General features: G+C 37.6%; 2 protein-coding genes across 4 annotated transcripts; one reads left to right on the forward strand and one right to left on the reverse strand.

Annotated features, from left to right (window-relative positions):
* The first annotated feature begins 294 nt into the window (after nt 1-294).
* Nucleotides 295-17274, forward strand: LOC104228113 (trafficking protein particle complex II-specific subunit 120 homolog). Of its 3 annotated transcripts, XM_009780518.2 has the most exons (11): nt 784-853; nt 1163-1612; nt 2139-2345; nt 2469-2651; nt 3953-4062; nt 9238-9306; nt 10403-10688; nt 11358-11650; nt 14104-14981; nt 15491-16399; nt 16744-17274. In XM_009780518.2, exons 3-11 carry the CDS (start codon nt 2223-2225, stop codon nt 16962-16964), a joined length of 3072 nt encoding a protein of 1023 aa, XP_009778820.1. In that variant the 5' UTR covers nt 784-853; nt 1163-1612; nt 2139-2222; the 3' UTR covers nt 16965-17274. The 3 variants fall into 3 exon arrangements, with proteins under 3 accessions (XP_009778818.1, XP_009778819.1, XP_009778820.1); XM_009780516.2 differs by lacking the exon at nt 1163-1612 and having other exon boundaries at nt 295-853; XM_009780517.2 differs by lacking the exon at nt 1163-1612 and having other exon boundaries at nt 295-853; nt 9238-9297.
* Nucleotides 17275-17984: 710 nt separating this feature from the next.
* Nucleotides 17985-22425, reverse strand: LOC104228112 (flotillin-like protein 4). The gene is made up of 3 exons (XM_009780515.2): nt 21983-22425; nt 19124-19752; nt 17985-18725 (listed from the first exon to the last, which is right to left on the reverse strand). Exons 1-3 carry the CDS (start codon nt 22278-22280, stop codon nt 18213-18215), a joined length of 1440 nt encoding a protein of 479 aa, XP_009778817.1. The 5' UTR covers nt 22281-22425; the 3' UTR covers nt 17985-18212.
* Between the last annotated feature and the right edge of the window lie 1409 nt (nt 22426-23834).

Below are 23834 nucleotides of genomic sequence, written 5' to 3' on the forward strand. Positions count from 1 at the left end.
CGTTTCATATTAAATGAGCTACTTTGCTTTTTAGTCTGTTCCAAAATAAAATAACACATTTTTAAATTTGGAAATAATTCAACTTTAAACTTTTTTATTTTACCCATTTACCTTAATGAGAAGCTTTTATAGTCACACAAGTGTCATGACCCCATAAATTTTTTATCTCTTAAGCTTTTAAGATCATAAATTTTAAAAATATTGTATTCTTTTTTCTTAAACTTCGTGCCAAACAACTTATAATATGAAATAGAGGAGTAACTTTAATTCTAAATCAACTTGTACCTCGCATGGTGTCAGTCAAAAGTACACATTTTGGGAAAAAATTCTCAAATAAATCGTTATATGCTTAAATTCTGATCTACAACCGCTTCGCCGGAGCAGCTCATCTACACTTCCTCCATTTCCCCCTTCTCCGGCGATCATTTTCCGGCAATCCGAAATGGAACCCGACGTGAGCATCGAAACAAGCTGTATGATCCGAGTAGCAGTTCTACCAATCGGATCGATTACAATCCCCTTATTCCGCGACTACACTTCTATGCTAGTCCGTCACTACACAGTATCATTATCTTCTATCAGTTCATTCTACACAGAACATCAAAAATCTCCATTCGCTCATCAACCTTGGGATTCCGGTAGCCTCCGGTTCAAATTCATGGTCGGCGGTTCACCGCCTAGTCCTTGGGAAGACTTCCAATCGAACCGGAAGATCTTCGCTGTTATAGGCATTTGTCACTGTCCTTCTTCCCCTGATCTACATTCTGTCATGGATCAGTTTGTCACTGCCTGTAAGAGTTACTCTTCTTCAGTCGTTCAGCGTTGCTTCGCTTTTTGCCCTGGAGATTCTCAGGTTCTAATTCTCTTTGTCTTCTTTGATTTGTAGAAACTGTTTGATATTTGATTAGTTGATAACACAGTAGAATCTAGCATATAATCAGCTTATAAAAAAGTTAAACTCGGATATATTTATACTTATCTAGCAAGATATTTACTCCAATTGTGCAGCAAACTTTAGATACTTTGCTGCTCTCTTCTTTTTCAATTTGATCAAATATGCCTGAAGTTATATGAATTATTTGTATTCAGTTGTCCGGCGCTGCTTTGTGTTTTGCCCTAGTTGTTCTTAGGTTCTAACTCTGTTTTTTTCTTTGTTTTATAGTTTATAGTTGGAAATGTTTTATTATTGGTAGAGATTGGACCTGATGACCTGAATAGAGCGGAGTGGATATAGTCATATAGAGGATTAATCAACTTCAACTCATTTTTTTTGGGATTGATGCATAGCTGATTGATTGATTGATAGATATGGAAATGATATATCCGCGACCTTTACAATTTGTCATAGTAATGAAATCAACTTACAGAAAATTTTAGCGAGTTAACAATGATTACTGCTTTAGTACTTTGAGGATCATACGCTAGCAAGCCATCTACTCCTTTGCGCAGAAGACTACAGATACTTCATTGTTCTACTCTTTGTACTGAAAAAGAGAAAAGAAAAAAGAAATAGAAGTTCCTTCGATGCGTACTATATGACAAGCCTCTTCGTTATCCTACAAGAATCAATCAATCAATCAGTCAACTGCTCCACTATCCCGAACTAACTGGGGTAAGCAATATGAATGCTCTATTTACTTTCCGCTCTATTGGGCTCATTGTATTCAGAAAATATCTTTTAAGACAATTTAAGGATTTTTGAAAATAGATGTTCTTCTAAATCTCACACTTATCTATACTCTAACATACAAATGTCTAGCAAAACTAAAAAGCTTCCTGGCAAAAACGAACGTATAAGAAAATATATATGTGGCTGTGTCTGTACACTCTTTTGAAAGCTAGGTTTTTGAAAGCCACAAATAAATGAATTCTTGCATTGTTTTCTTTTTGAATATTTAAATGCTGATAGTCTAGATTCTTCTCTTGGTACCTTTTTTGGTGTGTCCTTGTTTTCAAGTTTGTTCCTTTTGTGCACGACTTAACAACAACAACAACATACCCAGTGTAATCCCACATAGTGGGGTCTGGGGAGGGTAATGTGTATGCAGACCTGACCCCTACCTTGTGGAGGTAGAAAGGTTTTTTCCAATAGACCCTCGTGCACGACTTGACATGCCTAAATTGCATTTTTTGTGCAGCTAGAGGATGAAAGCTTCAAAGGGAGCAACTTAATTTTGTTTCCCCCTGCTGATCGGCAAACTCAGGAATTCCATTTGCAAACTATGATGCAAGATATTGCTGCCTCATTGTTGATGGAATTTGAGAAATCAGTTCTTCAAGCAGAGTCTGGTGGAACTATTTTGAAGACACCTTTAGATTCTCAAGCCAGTCTTAGCTCAGAGGAGGTTCATATTTTAGGTGTTTTGAGGATTTATTTCTATACTTATCTGGTTTAGTTTCCGGATGTGGTAGGCTTTCATTACCATTTAAATTATTAATTTCTCGATCTGCATTTGAGAACCTTACAGGTCATCAAGGCTAAGAAACGAAGATTGGGCCGTGCACAAAAAACTATTGGCGATTACTGTCTCTTGGCAGGATCACCTGTTGATGCTAATGCCCATTATTCAACTTCATTGGAACTTGCTCGATTGACTGGGGACTTCTTTTGGTATGCTGGGGCAATGGAAGGCAGTGTTTGTGCATTGTTGGTAAGTTTGAACAGACTTTCGTTGATGGCCGTGCATCTTATAAGATTTTTTCTTAAGTAGCCGAGAGAAGTCATTGCTCGACAATCATTTAATATAAGCTGTACATGCTAAACTGCATTTTGGAGTTGGAAACCATATATTTGATAATGGTAGGAGTTGAAGACCATATTTGACATCTGTAATCACATATACAATTGTTGATTTATTTTATCATCACTGTGCTTAAGTGCGTTGGACTTTATAAGTTGCTATCAATGATGCCATGCAAGTAATCTTTTGTAATTCTTATTGCTTTTTCGTTTTACATTTTGTGTTATGAAACCTTTTAGTCGTTCTCAAATTGTATTTGCTTCTAGTGACCACAAGTGCCTTTTTAGCTACAGAGATGAACTAACGAATACTGTCTAAGAAAACAACGACAAAGCTACAACTATGTTTCAGTGCTGTCCATAAACTACTGTCTAAGAAAGGGACACAAAAATTTGTTGTATGAATTTGAGAGGACACCATTAAGCGGGGAGTATGCTGTGCATTCGAACAGTGTTTTATTCCTTACGTCAAATTAATACTAAATAGGTTCTGCATTCAACCATGCATTGTAATTGAAATGGCAATCAGTTAGGTTTATCGACTTTGTTACCTGCATATAGCTCCTGATAAGTGTTGCAAACATACACTAGTTCAGAACTGAAGGCATTTCAGCGTGTGCATGTGGTTTATGGATGGATTTAGATCTCTGTAGATTTTCTACTTTTCAGTATACTGCTTGTATACAGGAGATTTTTTCATTATTAATAAAAATATTTACCTTTTAAAAAAACTAAAATAAAAATGGATGGACGTAGACCTTTATGTGTTTGTTTTATTTTGGATTTTTTGGGGTGGTGGAGCACAGCTATAAAATGATACTGGAAACATGGTTGCTAAGGACTAAGAAAGGAAGAGGTAAACTTTGAGGCTGGTAAATGCATGGGATGCTAAAATTGTTCCAAGGTTTATGTCTTCAGACCTGTTTTGTGTTTACTGTAGACAATCTAATGATGCTACTATTACCATGGTGTAAAATAGACAGGCACATAAAACTTGAACTAAAAATGAAAATTGCTAACTTATGGTGTAAAAGGAGTAAATGTTGCGGATATTAAAACCACAAGAATGTTAGTACTTATTACAGAGTTGGTGTATGTATCTTATGTTGCCATTTTGGCAATTTCTTCTCAACTGTTTGTTCATTCTTAAGTCACAAGTTTTTACCTTTATCTCCTTGGTTGAATATAATTGGTTATTATTCTGATGATTAGATAGATCAAATGGGCCAGAGGGATCAAGTTCTAGACGATGAGGTCAAATACCGTTACAATAGTGTGATTTTGCATTACAGAAAGTCATTTATTCAAGATAATGCTCAAAGGTATATGTCTGTCTTTCAGTCTTTAGTCTTTACTGTAGCTGTAGTTACATAAGCACATTTATCACGAATTTAGTAATAATCATTGGGCATATAAGTTTTGTGAGAAAGCACGAGAGAAAATATTATTGATTATCTAAAATGTTGTACAACGCCCAGTTTATATACAGTGATTACATGATAGTAGGTATCTACTTTGCAATGTGGGACACTATACATGATTAACTACTTAACACTCCCCCTCAAGCCGGTGCATATAAATCATATGTGCCGAGCTTGTTACAGATGTAACCAATATGAGAACCAATAAGAGACTTAGTGAAAATATTTGCTAGCTGATCATTTGACTTCACAAACTTTGTAACAATATCTCCCGAGAGTATCTTTTCTTTGACAAAGTGATAATCGATTTCAATGTGTTTAGTCCTCTCATGAAACACCGGATTTGACGCAATATGAAGAGTAGCTTGATTATCACATACCAGTTCCATCTTGCTGATTTCTCCGAACTTCAACTCCTTGACCCAAACTAGCACGTTGCCATAGACATGGCCCGATATTCGGCTTCGGCGCTAGATCGGGCAACTACAGTCTGTTTCTTGCTCTTCCAAAAGACCAAATTACCTCCTACTAGAACACAATATCCAAACGTAGAACGTTTATCAGAAGGTGATGATTTTGCCCAATCAGCATCTGTGTACCCAACAATCTTACCCAACAATCTGCTTGTTGCCTCGATCCTCGAATAGTAATCCTTCGCCTGGAGCTGACTTTATATACTGAAGAATGCAAACAACTGCATCCCAGTGACTATCACAGGGAGAATCCATAAACCGACTTACAACACTCACCGGAAAAGAAATGTCAGATCTAGTCACTGTGAGGTAATTCAATTTGCCAACCAACCTCCTATATCTCGTAGGATATCTAAGAGGCTCCCCCTGTCTTGGAAGAAGCTTAGCATTTGGATCCATAAGAGTGTCAACCAGTCTGCAACACATCATTCCAGCCTCCTCAAGAATGTCTAAGGCATACTTACGATGTGAAAGAACAATACCTGAGCTAGATCGAGCGACCTCAATACCTAAAAAATACTTCAATATACCCAGATCCTTAGTCTGGAAGTGCTGAAAGAGATGTTGCTTCAGATTACTAATACCATCCTGATCATTGCTAGTAATAACGATATCATCAACATAAACCACTAGATAAATACACCGATTAGGAGCAGAATGCTGATAAAACACAGAGTGATCAGCTTCACTACGCGTCATGCTGATAAAACACAGAGTGATCAGCTTCACTACGCGTCATGCCAAACTCCTGGATAACTGTGCTGAACTTACCAAACCAAGCTTGAGGGGACTGTTTCATACCATATAGTAAGCTGCGCAATCAGCATACAAGACCACTAGACGCCCCATGAGCAACAAAACCAGGTGGTTACTCCATATAAACTTCTTCCTCAAGATCACCGTGGAGAAAAACATTCTTAATGTCTAGCTGATAAAGAGGCCAATGGCGTACAACAACCATGGTCAAAAAGAGACGAACATATGCTACTTTAGCCACGAGAGAGAAAGTGTCACTATAATCAAGCCCAAAATCTGAGTATATCCTTTTGCAACAAGACGAGCCTTAAGCCGATCAACCTGGTCATCCGGGCCGACTTTGACTGCATAAACCTAACGACAACCAACAGTAGACTTACCTGAAGGAAGAGGAACAAGCTCCCAAGTGCCACTCGCATGTAAAACAGACATCTCGTCAATCATAGCCTGCCACCATCCTGGATGAGATAGTGCCTTACCTGTTGACTTAAGGATAGAAACAGTGGACGAAAATGATATAAAAGTATAATGAGGTGATGACAAACGATGATAACTTAAACCAACCTAATGAGGATTAGGATTAAGTGTGGATCGTACACCTTCGCGGAGTGCAATTGGTTGACTAAGAGGAGACAAGTCCGCAGTAGGTGCAAAACCTGATGCAGGACGTGAATCATCAAGGCCTGATGTTGGACGTGGACGACGATGATAAGTCAAGAGTGGTGGAGCTGCAGAAGGTTGAACTGGACTAGGTGGTGGAACTGGAGCTATGGGTGGTGGAATTGAAGCTATAAATGGTGGAACTGAAGCTATAGGTGGTGGAACTGGAGTTGTAGAGGAAAATGAAGGGGAGATGGTGACTGAATCTCCAAAAGATGAAATTGGTAGCACCTCAGAAATATCTAAGTGATTACCTGGACCTGTGAAACATGATTGGGTTTCAAAGAAGGTAACACCAGCGGACATAAGGTACCGCTGGAGGTCAGGAGGATATCATCGATACCCTTTTTTCTTTCTCGAGTAACCCAGAAATACACACTTAAGAGCACGAGGAGCTAACTTATCTTTTCCTGGAGTAAGGTTATGAACAAAACACGTGCTTCCAAAGACACGGGTGGAAGAGAGAACAAAGGTAAGTGGGGAAACAGGACAAAAAATGGAACTTGATTCTGGATAGCTGAAGATGACATACAATTAATAAGATAACAAGATGTAAGAACTGCATCCCCCCAAAAACGCAATGGAACATGAGATTGTATGAGCAAAGTACGAGCAATTTCAATAAGGTGTCTATTCTTTCTTTTAGCTACCCCATTTTGTTGAGGTGTGTACGAACAAGATGTTTGATGAATAATCCTATGAGAGTTCATAAACTGCTTAAATGGGGAAGACAAATACTCTAAGGCATTATCACTACAAAATGTCCGGATAGAAACCCCAAATTGATTTTGAATTTCAGCATGGAAGGTCTGGAAAATAGAAAACAACTCGGATCAATTTTTCATCAAAAATATCCAAGTGCACCTGAAATAGTCTTTTATGAAACTGACAAAGTAGCAGAATCCCCAAGATAGAACTGACCCGACTAGGACCCCAAACAAGTAAAATGTGACTTTGCTCGATTATCAAGACGGCGAGGGAAATGGGAGCTGATATGCTTGCCAAGCTGACATGACTCACACACTAGAGTGGACAAGCGAGATAAACCAGGTACCATTTTCTGAAGTTTTGACAAACTGGGATGTCCCAACCGTTTATGTAATAAATCTGGTGAATCCGTAACATGACAAGTTGTTAAAGGAAGACAAGATGTGAGTCCATGTAATTTAGCAAGGATAAGGTAATAAAGTCCATTTGATTCATGCCCGTTACCAATGATCCGCCCCGTATTGCGTTCCTGTATAAAAACAAGGTCATCAAGAAATAAAACATAAAGAACTGAATCTAAAGGTAAGGAAGGAAGTGGGCTTGCTTGACCTATTGCAGTTGCCATGGTTTGAGACCCATTGACGATTGTGACTGTTGGAAGAGATTGAGAATACAAAATAGTAGTGAAAAGAGATTTGTTACTAGAAATATGATCCGATGCACCTGAATCAATGACCCAAGACTCGGAGGTTGAAAATTGGGAGACACAAGTCACGCTACTACTTGTTTGAACAACGGAAGCTATCTCTGAAGATGTCTGTTTACATGCTTTGTAATGAAGGAACTCAATATAATCTAATAAAGAAACCATCTGGATTGGATTCAATGGATTGGATCTAACGGATTGTGAGTCAAAGGCTTCTGATACGAATGACATTATAATTTTCACGTCGGAAAAATCAGAAACCCTTTTGAAATCACTGTTCACGTTGGAAAAACATAAAAGTAGTCGGAATTTGGTGTAACCTGGATGGGTAGGCTCGGAATTCCCTTGCGAACAATCCGTCTCAAAGAAATTTTTCCAAAAAGTGACCGGAAAGGGGCCCACGCGCGGCGCGTGACGTCGGAACTTTGCCGGAAAAATTTCTTCCGGCGGCGCGTGGGAGCGCTTGGAGGGTCTTTTGACGGAGATATTTTTATGGGTTGGTCGCTAGAGGCCGATCTACTTCGTGGTGGTGTTGGTTTTTGTACAGCACTGACGAAAAGTGGCTTTTTTACTGCAGCAGACTTGTGTTTGCCGGAAAAAGACTTCCGGTTGACTGATTTCTCTTCCCGGTGTCGCTGGAATTTATGCACATCGATAAATCTCTCACGATTGCTCTGATACCATGTGAGAAAGCACGAGAGAATATTATTGATTATCTAAAGTGTTGTACAACGCCCTATTTATATACAATGATTACATGATAATAGGTATCTACTTCCCATGTGGGACACTGTACATGACTAACTACTTAACAAGTTGGATTTAGCTTCTTTTTCTTGTTGATTTGTGCATAAGAGTTTGAGGGGGAAAAGTACTATCTCCCATTGGTACACGTCTGGTCTTTTGCTATGCCCGAGAGAGAATAAAAATGGACTTATAATTACATTTCCATCTTAATTTTAATAGTTCTTAATCCAGGATTCCTGGAATATGAATATGTTTTAATCATTATGTTAGGAACCTGCAAGTCCTCGGATAGTAAAGTAAAAAGGCTAAGTTGCTTATTTTTGGTGGGGCAGTTATTTCAAAAGTGTCTCATATTGTTTTGTTCACAAAATGAGTTAGTGCCCAGGCATCCTTTTTTCAAAAATTTAACAGATTAAATCTGTAGAAGTTGTTGAGCTTCATGGAACAACTTAGTCACGTGTTCAAAAGTTTAGAACTCTATGATGCAGCACAAGTATTTGTGAAACCTAACTTAAGTTTGCATGTTGAAGAACTTTGGCAGGTCAGTAGAACGAACCAATAGTTGGAGACCAATTCCAGTAAACTTTCATGACTGAATATGTGAGGAAAATTGTGTCTCTGTGGGTCAAAGCACAAGCATTATCCAGAGGATGTGAGGGGATGTTTCACCTTGCGATATTGGAGAAAAACTTGAATTGAGAGCCTTTTTGTCGATAACAAACACTTAGCATGACATAAGAGTAGTGATATGGATCTTCATACTATATCTGAACTGTTTAACCATTTAAATTGTTCAGATACAACATAGAACCATTGCCGAGCCATTTCTCCATATGGCTCAGTTGTGGACTGCTGGCTGAGATCATCCTCATTTTAGTGTGTGTTCAAAATGGATCTAATTTCTCATATTTTCTTTGCGGTATAAACTAGATGATTTACCTACTGCATGTACGATATTACTTAATCAAAATCTCTGTTTATTATCTAATTCAGCATATATAATAATTACTATTGTTTTTGGTGTAGAGTTTCTCCTCTAAGTTTCGAGCTCGAGGCGACTCTCAAATTAGCACGATACCTCTGCAGGTACTCTTGGTAAAGACAAAATATAATTCCAGAATGAACTTTTTCAATACCGCTTTATTTATGTTCCTTTCTGATAAAAACCAGTTTATTAATGAAATGTAGCTAGACTGTAAAACTTGATGTGTTCTATTTGTTGGTTTCCTTTCTGGCGTACATATATGTTAAATTGAGATTAATTTCTGTTTCTTAATGCCCATTTTGTAAATTATGAATTAAATTGTAAGATATAACACAAAATTGAAATTACACACACAAAAAAAGAACATGTTCGCCCAAACAATCATCAGTAGCTTTTTCGAGCATTAGCACTAGTCATAGAAAATGGGAAATCGGTCAGATATCAGTTGACTCCATTCAAGCGAAAATGTCGCAATTAGTTTTGCTTGATAGCTCGATTGCAATTCATATCACTAGCTCTGCTGGACTCTTTGCTGTATATATTTGGTCATGGGCTGAATAATTTGTGGGATTTAATTAAACATGGTGTTACTTATGATTTACTTGGCTACGGACTATGACAGTATGACCATACTCCCCCCCAAAAGCTGGGTTGGGGTGGGGTGCAGTGCAGAAGATAAGGTTGACGAACAGTGGATAAAAAAAAAACAAAGTCCCACTTTTAGCAAGCAGTATGTTTAGTTTTCATCTAGCACGCTGTTTTATCTGGTTAATCTACGCTACTTATTGCATTCAGGCTACACAAATATGCTCTTCAAAAGTTGTGGTTTGAGTAGAAAATGAGAAATAGTAAAGCTGTGTATCTGTATTCAGATCAATTGCTTTTATAAAAAAGGTTCAAATTGATGGTAACTTGGTTGCATGAATATCAGTATCTAAAATCTGCAACATACAAGTAGCTTCATCTGTTCAATAATGCCTTCAATTTATCTTTTGTTTATCCGCTGTAGTTCAGACAAGAGAAGTTAATAATACCACGATTTTTCAAAATGCGGATCTTTTCTTCAGTCCATATCAAACTATTGGAGAAATCTGGAAGATTGTGGTGTAATATTACTTAGATGTAGGATTAGTTCTGTGATCTCCTCCTTCTTGAGCAGTTTTTGAAGTTTACTTTCCTCGTTATTTATTCTTATTTGTTTGGCAGGAAGGAGCTGGCTAAAGAAGTGGTTGATTTGTTGACAGCAGCAGCTGATGGAGCAAAATCATTGATTGATGCTAGTGACAGATTGATATTATACATTGAAATAGCTCGCCTCTTTGGGACTCTTGGTTATCATCGAAAGGCTGCTTTTTTCTCAAGGCAGGTGGCTCAGCTATACTTGCAACAAGAGAATCGATTGGCTGCAATCAGTTCAATGCAAGTACTGGCAATGACTACAAAAGCTTATCGTGTTCAAAGTAGAGCCTCCACTGATCATGCTCTTTATCAGGTGACTCAAAAATCCATAATGTTCTTCATGATAGCGAACAGATTAAATACAGGCTTCATTTTGAGTGGCACCCTATAGCCCTGCCCCTGAGGTCATCTAAGGGGGAAGGGAGGGGTTGTTGGTTGGGGGGGGGGGGTCAAAAACACGACCTCCTTTGTACTGTTTTTAAAGAAGCAAAAATCTTTCTACTGTGTGGTTTGATAACTGTTTTTTTTCCACATACATCAGATATAAATGGTCATACAGAGTCTTCATAACTTTTCCAATGAACTGTCTCCTCAGGCTTATGAAATTTGCGTCTCTAATGATGAACTGAAGACTGAATATAGGTCTGTCACCACTTGCAGTTATTTAATAATCTTGGTGAAGGGAATGATAAAAAGAAACTGATATATTTCATTCATCAGTAGGAGCTAATAGGTCAGACGAATAGAAAGAAAAAGCTAATGAAAGCCGTTGAATACTCGTCTGGTTAGATTTAATTCACTAGAACTGCAATATATTGCGCCAAAGTATGTTTACTGATGAATATTACATTTGATTTTTGAGTCAAAACACATGCAAGGTGAATGTGTCACGAGGTGTATCCATCATGGTCTCTTTTAACTCATGCCGGTGTCTATTAAAGACTCAACTTTTGTTCTCTACTTCTTTACATTATTTATGAAGGAAAATGGACAAAATCATGCGGATGGTGGAAAAGCGCATCACAATTGGATAGTCTCACTTTTCGAATCTCAATGGAGTAGCATTCAAATGGTTGTGCTGAGGGAAATACTTCTATCAGCTGTTCGTGGTGGAGATCCTCTTACTGCATGGAGTGCAGCAGCACGTCTTCTTAGGTCCTATTATCCTCTTATTACACCTGCTGGGCAAAATGGTCTTGCAAGTGCTCTTTCAAATGCATCAGAGAGACTTCCTTCAGGAACTCGCTGTGCTGATCCGGCCTTACCTTTTATAAGGTATTGCTTGTGAAATTTAATTAAGCTTCTGATGTGATGGAGATTCTAATATTCTTGAGTGTTTAGAATAGTCCTCTTATAAACAAGCAAATATTTCAGCTCATATGTTCTTTACTCGCATCTTCCCTCAAAGCTGGCCAATCTTCTTTTTCTCATTTATTGGGGAAGGGATATACGGAGATGGTATCTTATGCTCTAACACTCTATTTGCCGGTTAGTACATTGAACTGTGTAGTTACAAATATTTACATGGAAAACCATGTAAATCACCTTGTTTTGCGCTTCATATTTCATAGATATAAGATGTCACATCTTAAAAGTTCATTCTATCGTTTTTACCTGGGGCTGGAAGATTATGGTGATATTGCCATTCTAAGGGACAGGTTGTCCTGTGCCAGGTGGGGAAGCTTGGGCTCCTTGTAGGATATATCATTGGATTGTGGCTAATCTTCATATCATTTTGCATTTACCTTTCTGGAAATGCAAATATTACATGGAAAACCATGTAAATCACCTTGTTTTGCGCTTCATATTTCATAGATATAAGATGTCACATCTTAAAAGTTCATTCTATCGTTTTTACCTGGGGCTGGAAGATTATGGTGATATTGCCATTCTAAGGGACAGGTTGTCCTGTGCCAGGTGGGGAAGCTTGGGCTCCTTGTAGGATATATCATTGGATTGTGGCTAATCTTCATATCATTTTGCATTTACCTTTCTGGTGTAATATTACGTTGCAAAAGAACAAGCATTTCTTATAGAATTTTCTTTGAAGTCATGTCTCTAACGTGTTAAAAGAAGGCTTTAATTTGATTCATTATTTAGGATCTTTATATAAATAGCTGGTTGGATTTACTGTTTTCTTTTTATAGCCGGTATACTTAGATTACACACTGATTATACACAGTTATATGCATTTTATACAAGAAAAATACATATATTATACATCCGCTGACTATTTTTAGTTTAAGCGGTTGGATGAACGGCTATTTAAGTAAATTCTTCTTTATATTTTTGGTATCAAGAAAACATTCCATTTTGTTTAGATAGCTGGATTGATATTATAAATGTTGGCCTGAGATGAATTTAATGGAGAATATGGTCAGTGAGGATTCATATAGCTAAACAAATTTGTTTGGGATTGAGGCATTTTGTTGTTGTATTAATGCTATACTTATGTAAAGTTGATACTGTCTCAGGGTGACATGAAAGAAAATTATTTGAATTGTAAATCCAAAAAAAAAATAATGATGTGAATCATTAAAGAGATCGTTTCACTTACTTGAATGTGCTAAGACAACCAGCAGCTGATGAATGACTTAAGTTATATGCTAGCGGTGGACTCTTCCTGTGCCCAAGCGGAGTGAGAGGAAGTTTGAAAGGCAGACTATCAGGGCAGAGTAGTTAACCTAATTATCCATAGCAGCTATTTCTTACTCCTGGTGACTATAAGTGGAGACTAGGAACTGAAATGAGATATATCAACAGAAAATAGGAGCCGGGATATCAGCTGAGTTGTGATTTCATGTTTATGTTGAGGACGGCTTTTTGGTGAAGAAATTCCCAGAAATATGTCTAGCTTTATCTTGGTATTGTCAGACTTAGGTTTGTCATTTGTGACCATTTTAGTATCTCTGATGAAGAAAAGGATGAAATGAACTATAAAGGCTATCTTTTGATATGATTGGTTTCCCAGTCTCCTATTTGGTTATTCTAGTCCTGGGTTGCTTATGTTGCACTTCACTAGATACTAAAAGTATTCTGTTCTTCTTATACCATCTTTTATTTTGTATGAGATGATCAAAGGAGGAATAGGTGGAGTAAATGAACGGAGCTAGCAATTTCAGAAAGTTCTAGTTATATGGTAGTTGCCTTTGGTGTCCTCCACTCCTTATTCTTTTCGGTTTTTAATACAAGAAAACATGCATCTGTACATAAAATTTGGAGATAGATACTTGTTCTAAGTTCAATCAGAAGTACATTGACAATGCTGGTGTTACTTCAGGGTCTATTGTTACACACTGCTAACTAGCTCAGGCTTGTAAGATGCTCAAATTGCCTGTTTTAAGGCCAATCCCTGTATTAACCATTTCTTCAGCATATAACTAGGAGTGTAATTTACTGATAAGCTCATAAAAATCAGAAAAATTGTAATGTGCCATAAATATAACCTTTTTGATCATAAAACTATTCCTTTATCTCACTCTACTATTACCGTATTACCAATGGTGGAACACTTGCGAATAATTGTTTGAAACTTTTTCATTAGTCTCCTCGTAAAGCAGTAAATATTATCTGATATTATTTTAAATTATTATTTTGCAGTTTGGATTAATTTTTCCGCGTACTGGTACTGTTCTGAACTCTATGGTGTCTGCAATCTATGACCTTATTTTCAGATCAATTTTGATTGAGAAGCCTAATTATCCTTTCCTCTTTATAAATTCTCCCAGGTTGCATTCTTTTCCACTTCATTCCTCCCAACAGGACATAGTAAAACGTAATCATGGGAGAGATGATTGGTGGGCAGGGGCTGCTCCTTCAGGACCTTTTATTTATACACCTTTCAGCAAAGGGGAGGCGAATCAAAGCAGTAAGCAGGAGCTTATATGGGTTGTAGGTGAAGCAGTGCAAGTGTTAGTGGAGTTGGCAAATCCTTGTGGCTTTGATTTGAAGGTGGATAGTATATATCTATCTGTGCATTCAGGGAATTTTGATGCTTTTCCCATCAGTGTTAGTCTGCCTCCTAATTCTTCCAAAGTGATTGCATTAGCTGGAATTCCTACTGAAGTAGGTTCACTGAAAATTCCGGGATGTATTGTTCATTGTTTTGGTGTTATCACTGAACATTATTTTAAGGATGTGGATAATCTTCTCGTGGGAGCGGCTCAAGGACTTGTGCTGTCTGATCCTTTCCGCTGTTGTGGGTCACCAAAGTTGAAAAATGTTACGGTTCCAAATATTTCAGTGGTTCCACCTTTGCCATTGTTTATATCACGTGTTGTGGGTAGTGATGGTGCTATAATTTTATATGAAGGCGAGATTCGTGAAGTGCAGATAAGTTTGGCCAATGCCGGCACGGTTCCAATTGAGCAAGCCCACATCTCATTATCTGGAAAAAATCAAGACTCAATCCAGTCAATTGCTTATGAAATCTTGAAGTCTTCCCTTCCTTTGAAGCCCGGTGCTGAAGTGAGAATACCTGTCACCTTAAAGGCTTGGCAGCTTGGACTTTCGGATCTGGATGCTGCACCTGGCAAGAACATATCTGGAAGCACTGGGAGGCAACTCAAGGACGGAAGCAGCCCTGTGCTGCTGATCCACTATGCAGGTAAGCATTCAACTTCTAATTGTTCCAAGGTATGCGATAGACTAGGAAAATGAAGCACTATTGTCAAACTTGGATGCTGCATCCTGGATTTATGATATGAACATATGTCAGTGCAACCAGACGGGGAAGTCCCTGCATTCTCTTGGAGCCCCTCTTTTTTGTGTTGCTTTCCGCACCATTATGTGTGGTCCCTTTTCACTATTCTTTTTATTTTGTGGATAGCCACTTTTGCAATGTGAAAGGGTCGGACTGGGAGTGATCTTCTGCACCAACATAAGAGGGATCATATTCCTGTAGGATACAATTGAGAGAGATCAAATGTTAGGGACCAAATCAAATATGGGGTCGTAAAATTGGGAACATAAAACAGAAATTACTCTATGGGTAAACGGAAAATATTTCTGCACAATGCTAGGAGACCATGTAGAATAATGAAAGTGTAGAACTGGTATTTGGAGTTGGGTTTCATGAAAATCTTTCTATACTGACTGATCTGCTTCTCTTAACAGGTCCACTTGCTTATTCTGGAGATGCATCAACAAATGGATCTGTTCCTCCTGGTAGGCGCTTAGTCGTTCCCCTGAATATATGTGTTTTGCAGGGTTTATCTCTTGTGAAGGCTCGTTTGTTATCTATGGAGATCCCTGCTCATGTGGGGGAGAATCATTCAAAAATTCAAGTGGAAACCAGTTCCACCGAAGAATCCCCTCGTACTGATAGGTTCATGAAAATTGATCCTTACAGAGGAAGTTGGGGCCTGCGCTTCCTCGAGCTGGAGTTATCCAATCCAACTGATGTTGTCTTTGAGATTGGTGTGTCTGTTAATATGGAGGATTCTAACGATGAGGAGAATCCTGTGTATGATTATCCTAAAACTAGGATTGACAGAGATTACACTGCCAGGGTGTTAATACCATTAGAACATTTTAAGTTACCTGTTCTTGATGGTTCTTTCCTGGTTAAGGAGTCCCAAATGAATGGGACCATTAGTAGAAGATCGAGCTTCTCGGAGAAAAGTAGCAAAGCTGAACTTAATGCTTCCATCAAGAATTTAATCTCTAGAATCAAAGTCAGGTGGCAATCCGGCCGAAACAATTCAGGAGAACTAAACATAAAAGATGCAATACAGGCTGCCCTACAATCATCCATGATGGATGTACTACTACCAGATCCATTGACCTTTGGGTTTAGGTGCGGCCAAAATACTTTACAAGATTTTGCTGAACTTAATTTGGATGAAGAATCTGATATTCAGGGTACACGTAAAGGTTCTTTAAGAGCTCATGACATGACACCGATAGAAGTGCTGGTACGCAATAATACCAAGGAAATGATTAAAGTCAGTCTTAGCATCACATGCAGAGATATAGCTGGGGAGAACTGCGTCGAGGGTGATAAAGCGACAGTGTTATGGGCAGGTGTTATTCTAAAACATTACTTCTCTCCCTTTTTCATGTTCTTATTTAAGTTGAACTAGCATTGTAATTTTGTTTCTGCATGTGTAGCATTTCAACATTCACCAAGTACCTAGTTATGAGCTTTTATTACAAATATAGTGCTATTTTAGTAACTTCTGTAATTATTTTGGAGTAGTCCCATCAATGAGGAAAGTTTTCCTTATCTGCCTTGTTTTTTTTTTTGTTTTGTTTATGACTGCTGCCTTCACTCTACAAAAATTAAGAGAGCAACTATACACATGATGTGCAAATGGAGACCTATATCACTCTTGATCTGATGTGTATGGTTTCTTGATCACTTTTAGGTGTTCTCAGTGGTGTCACCATGGAGGTACCTCCACTGAAGGAATATAGACATTCATTCTCCTTGTATTTCCTGGTTCCTGGTGAGTACACACTATTAGCTGCTGCTGTGATCGATGATGCTAATGAAATGCTGCGAGCCAGAGCAAGAGCTAAATCATGCGACGAGTCCATATTTTGTCGCGGGCCACCATACCATATCCGAGTGGATGGGACTATGTGATGTCCTTGTTGAAGTGTCCATCCTGTACTAAACCAGGTGAACTTGCCATGTTGAGCCATAACTATTTGTAGGGTATACCTTGTTATTTGCACTTGGCATTTCTGGTCATTCCTATTTATAGATTTTCATTGTGCTTAGGAGAAAACTGTATCACTCAGTTTTCAATTGATATACAATAGGATTCCCTGTACAGAGAATGTAAACCTGTACCGGACACTGAACGGACATTTTCCCATGCAGTTTAGCTTTTATGATTTTGTTGCCTATGAATTTCTTTTAATGATCTTAAAGTGGACGCTTCTACCGTGAACTGTGTGCTAGTTGTTCATTTTGTCTTTTGGAGTGGGGCACTAATGAGTGGACATGGTACCATGAATTTTCGTTTTGATTCCACGGATTCTACTGATTTTTGGATGACCGCCATTTCTCTTTCCCTGCTGGCTGCTGCTGCTTGCTTAGCACAAACACATCAAATTTGTTTCATGATTCTTTAATGCATATCCTTTTTCTTCTTACTATATATTCCACGTTTTTCTCCATTATATTAATTTTCTTTTGTTTTGAGATTTTGTTCTAGACACGCAGTTCTATCTTCTATTGTGGCACACACATTCCTCCTTTTTTATCTTTTGTTTTGTTCGGGGGAAGGGGTATGATTTATATCTTCTTTTGTTCGTTTAAATCCAATCATCAATGCCGTAAGCTGGATGTGACTGAAATTTTGCGGGGCTTTTTTTTTTTTCATTTTCACTACTTCTGTTTATTTCTGATCGTTTTCTTATATATATATATATATATATATATATATATATATATATATATAAATTACAACTTAATTCTTTGTGCTTCACCTCAAGGCAGTGAAATAGTTTGCCAGGTCTCATTTTATATTCCGCTGTTTTTCATGTTCTAATAGTCATTCATTTGATGTTGCTGAGCTCGATTAGTAAATAATTTGATTGGAAAAGCAGATCAAAGATGCCTAATTTTAAAAAAATCACAACATGTAAGAAAGAGATGTAGAAAAACGGAAGCCATTGAACTTTCTTAAGTTCGAAAATCATCCGCTCAGGACTCAAAACTCTTGACCTGCTGCTTAGATGTAGACATGCCTCACTAACCGAGCAAGCCTCAAGTCACATGCACTAGCACTAATCTAGTAGACCAGTTCCGTGGGGTTTTTATTTGAACAAAATAGCAAAAGTGTGACATTTTGATCCTAACATTATTCGTCGAAGAGAACAAGAGTCATTGACTAGTGTCATTAGTCAAGGTGCCCATCCATGAAGGTGGCAACATTCCAGTCTGTTCTTGAACAGTCTTGAACAATGGTGGCAATGTTTTGTAGATGCCAGCAACTTCTTTTAGGGCACTTCCACCACCTTCTGCTGCTGCCTCATGAGATCCTCCATTTGTCCAAATGCTGATTTTGGGTTGTAGGCCATGGATAGCCTCAGCATTAATCTTGGCAAGTTCTTGAAACATTCCACCACTTATCATTAAGTAATCCCTTAGAGCAGCATAATTTCCACCCAAAGCTTCTAAGAGAGTGTGCAAATAGGTGCCTTGAGCTTCTGCTAGAGCTTTAAGTCCTTCTGTTTCCTTCATCTTTGCATATAAATCTCCATCAATGATCTGCTTACGTCTGTAGGAATCAGCTTCTGCAATTGCTTTCTGTGCTGCTGCTTCTTTCTCCTTTTCGTAGAGATATGCTTCTGCTTCTTTTTGTTTCTTGTAGAGCTCCCAATTTGCCTCTTGCACCTTTTAGAAAACAAGGCATTAGAAGCTTCATAGTTTGGGTTTTTTTTTTTCCTTTTATGCACTGACCATGTAATTTTTTTTAAAGATAATCAGGTTTCATGTAAGATAATTACATGTAATTTGGTATGTTAATCATTAATCAGTAACATAATAAATAGTAACTTAACCTAATAAATAGTAACTGACTTGATGTACCATAATCTTGAACTACACCGGTAGTGTAACGAATCATCATAGTATATAATTTAAATCCATCTTTAAGGTGTGATAGCATAAAAATTGTTCATGAATTTTTGAATTATTGTTGATTCTCCCCTAATCAATGAAAATATTTAGTAAAAGTTTGTATAGAGACAATGAAGCATGGCCCATTATGTTGTCAAAGGCATTAGGCTAACCTTAGTTTCATACTCAACACTAGCTTTGCTCAAGAATTCAGCCTTAAGCTTCTCTGTCATGGCCAAAGCATTCATCCTCTCCACTTCCCTCTGCAACTCAGCATCCCTCAAAGCCACAGCTTTCTCTGCCTCCACCTCTGCTACTTGTGCATCCTTAGCCCACCCTGCTTTCTTCTTTGCCAATTCTGCATTTGCTTCAGCAACTTCTGCTTCTCTATGGTTTTCATAAACTTTCACTTCAGTCTTCACCTTCATCTCCTCTTTCTTCCCTTCTCCTTCCCTTTGTGTCGATATAATCCTTGTTTCTGCATCAATTTTTGCGGCATTCTGTAGTGTTTGTCCTGATCTTAGCTTTGCTCCAATCTCTCCTTTCATTCTGGCTTCTGCAACGTCAATCTTCGCTTGATTTGCAGCTTCCATTTGTGTCTTTTGACCCAAGTAGGAGAAGTACTCATGTCCTGGAACATCAACTAGCTGTTTGACATTTGCATTGTAGATTAATAGCCCAAATTGGTTTAGTTCAAGTTGGACTTTCCCGAATACTTCTTGTTTGAACTCTTTGGTGCCTTTGAATATCTCCTCCATTGTCATTGATGCGGCAAGAACTCGAGTTTCTCCTTCAATGATACCTTCAACAAGGGGAATGACCAAATTAATGATAGTACTCAAATATAGGTGGATTAATATTTAAACTTGATGGTTCAACCTTAAGATTCTTAGCACTAAGTTCATTCCACCTTTTAAAATTGTGTGTTCAATACTTGTCCTGGGGTTGCACCAAGGGTCATCCCTCAGTCCATTTCTATTTGCCCTGGCAATCAACGCACGCACACGCTACATTCAAGGGGAGGTGTCGTGGTAGTGGTGGCAAAATGGTTAAAAGAAAACAGTGATCTACCCATCTTTCTAAATTTGTCCAAATCAATCTTTGTTTTTCCCATCTTTTCATATTTCAGAAACCGTCTCTTTGATATTCTTACTCACCTTCTTTTGTCAAGATTTCATTACTTCTTTCTCTAAGATTTCATTAGTTCAAGTGTTCAACAGTACTTTTAAACTTCCAATAGTTCTATACTTCTATTGCTCCATAGAATCTTACCTAAGATCAACAATGTTTCCAGAAAGATTAAATAAGTTGATTATATTATCAATTAAAAATGAATTATCAGAAAAATCGTTTATAAAAAAATTATTAACAACTTTGTATCTCAAAAACTAGAAGAATAGATTTCAAATAAAAATATACATTATAACCTTCTTTATGTGAAGAACAATCTGATGTTATCCATCTTTTCTTTCTTTTGCAACGTTACAAACCAGTTGTGGAACATGTTCTTTTTAATATTTGGTATATTTAGACCATGCCTAACTCCATTTCAGAAATGTCGAAGTGCTGGACCAGGAGGGTCTATGCAAGAAAGTTCAAAAGATGAGGAACATTTTTCCGCAAGTTATATAGGGGTATGTCTGGCTTGAAAGAAATAGTAGAATTTTAAAGGCAAAAGAAGAAATTTATTGTGCCTTAAACTTAATTACATTTTGTTGATCGCTTTTTGGTGCAAACTGGTTTTTGTGCTAGATATAGATGATATTTTAGACGCAATTGTTGATTTGCACAACCTGAAATTATGCCTGTTGCACTGGCTTAGTGCAAATATTTATATAATATATTATTTACCCATAAAAAAAAATATATTATAACATTCTTTTAATAATTTAGGCCCCACATTAGACTTAAGCCTTAGGCTCCACATGTGTTTGAGCCACCCCTGAAGAGGATGTCGCACATCATATTGGGACGGGATGGATAAAATGGAGGCTCGCTTCCAGTGTTCTGTGTGATAAGAATGTGCCACCAAGACTTAAAAGAAGTTCTATAGAGCGGTGGTTAGACCGACTATGTTGTATATGTCAGAGTGTTGGCCAGTCAAGAACTCCCATGTCCAGAAGATGAAGGTGACTGGAATGAGGATGTTGAGATGGATGTGCGAGCATACCAAATTAGACAAAATTAAGAATGATGTTATCCGAGACATGGTGGGTGTGGCCTCTGTGGAGGACAAGATGCGAAAGGCGAGACTTAGATGGTTCGGGCATGTGAAGAGGAGAGACACAAATGCTCCCGTGAGGAGGTATGAGAGGTTGGCCTTGGAGGGCCAACAGGGAGGTAGAGGCCGTCTAGAGAAGTATTGGGGAGAGGTAATTAGGTGGGATATGACATTGCTCCAGCTTACTGAGGACATGACCATGGATAGGAAGATGTGGAGGTTGAGAATTAAGGTAGAGGGTTAGGTAGCCGAGCGTCCTTGTTTGTTATAGTGATTTAGTACATCACTTAGTATCTTTCGTGTATCTTCGTATTCCTAGACTTCTGGTATTACTTGTTGTTGTCTTCGCTTCAGTTTTCTAATTGCACTACTTAGTGTTAGTTTTGCGTTTTCGCTTGGTTTGCTTGTCATTGCCCCTTTCCTTTATCTTTTCTTAGTCGAGAGTCTACCGAAAATAACCTCTCCACCTTCTTAAAGGTAGGGTAAGGTCTGTGTATATACTATCCTTCCCAGACCTCACTTGTGGGAATATACTCGGTTTGTTATTGTTGTTCGTGTGTTCAATACTTGTCGAACTTCTAGCGTTTTTTTTAATCTATCTATGTTCTATATAAAAAATATTGGGTTCCTTTAAACCCATAGACAATATACCAACTCCGTCTACATGGGGCACCATCAATGAAATGGGATGCTGGATAATTTCGTCCCATTTGCCTAAATCTTACTCGGAGATAGCAGGTAGATGGAATACTCGAGTTGTGTCAAGCTTTTAGACACCAACGTTATTAGAAAAAGAAAAAAAAAATTATACCTTGAACAAGATCTTTGACATGGTTTGAGAGTTTGTCATGTGGAGAGATGAGTTTTGCGTATTTCAAGAGGCTGCCTTCATCATCAATTCTAGGACCGATCGTGAAAACTGCTGGAAGAAGAAAAGGGAGTTTTTCAGCACTCATGGCTTGGACTTCAAAAGTGTAATTTACAGGGGAAACATCAAACTTTGTACTAGATTGTCCAGGAAGTACCCAAGCTTTCTTCGCTATATTTATATCAGGGATCCCCCACCCTGTGATCACCAGGTACTCTGATGCACTTGCAACTCTATACATTTTCTGGACACAATTTTTTTGGTATTTTGGGATTGGGTGGATTAGATGTGGTGTTGGAGGTGTACTCGATGAGAATTAGAGAGTATATATACTGAAGTTCGCGGTGAACATGTCAAAGAAAGTTGAACATGTCAAAGAATACTACAAGAACATTAAGATATTGATTATGAGGATTTATAATATGTTGTTTGTTACCTTATGTATTTTATATTTTGGTTGGAATCGTTGTCAAGATAGAAAAATGAAGATTGATTTCCAAGTATTCATTAGAAAAGGGTCCACAATACATCATATAGCCAAACCATAGTCATTAATGCCTGCTAAGAAGGATGAGAAAGATCGATATTTTTTGCTGTCTTTTCGTTCTTTTCTAAGTTGAAAAGTACGACCAAGAAAATGACTATTATAAGCAGAAAATGCAAGGTACTTTGAATGTGATATTTCTTTATGGAGGGGCAGTATATGGCGAGAGCTTGAAAACGATCTTCAAAATAACAATTAATTAAGCTGTACTACAGTTTCATAGCAATTCTGGATATTATCAACGTTAGGAAAAAGTGTAAATCGCGTGGTAACCTAATGAGTAGGTTATCTTTTGATATATTAATCGTGGTTGACGTAGTAGTTTTATATTACCAAGACTAATCGGTTAATAGTATTAGTGAGATTGTCAACTCTCTAGGTGTATTTCCTGTTTCAGTGTCCGAAATATACTGGCTCACTAACACAATTTTGCTAGATAGACTAACTAAGCGGGATAAAGCACAAAAAGTTTTCCACTCCCAAGACTTAGAATTTGAAATCTCTCGTCAAGAGTAAAGTAATTTTAACCATACCACACCCGCTCGATAGTTTTGTGGATTCAACTTGTATTACCTTTGCTTATCCTTCCCTTCCTCTCCCGTTTCTCTGATGTAATTAAAATAATTTCTTTTTTTTAAAAGAGGAAGAGGAAAAAGAAAGAAAGAAAAAATTATGATTGACAAAGTAAACTATAGACACCATTACCATATCAAGAGAACCATTATTGCACTGACCCAGTCTCCTTCTCTGTCCCTTGCGTACTCATAAATTCCTCTTGACGACTTACTCTTCTAAGGATCAATTATGCTTTATAAAATATATTTTCTCATCTAACTTTCTGTAGGCTAACAATTTATAAATTCCTTATTCAAGGAAAAGCACACGAGGATTTAGTTTCAGTAAGTATACTCAAAGAAATTTTGCTTAATTTGCCTTGGATTGTCTATACAAAAGATGAGATATTAGACAAATTAGAGAACTCAAGATTTTCAATCATCGCCAAATTCTTCATTTGTCTGTTAATATTTTAATTTTTTCATTATCGTCATCAATCATCATTATTATTTGTTTGACAAAAAATATAAATTTTGGTTCAACTAATTAGATTTATATAGATGAGAGTTAATCTTGGTTAATAATAATATTTTGAAAAGAAAATTCCCGTTAGTGTGATAAATAGTATGCAGATATGTTCCTAAAGCTATGACGGTGCTCAACAATCAGTATTTAAGAACCCAAATAGAAGTAATG

Source organism: Nicotiana sylvestris, chromosome 6 (assembly GCF_000393655.2).
Source record: "Nicotiana sylvestris chromosome 6, ASM39365v2, whole genome shotgun sequence".
Lineage (NCBI taxonomy): Eukaryota > Viridiplantae > Streptophyta > Magnoliopsida > Solanales > Solanaceae > Nicotiana > Nicotiana sylvestris.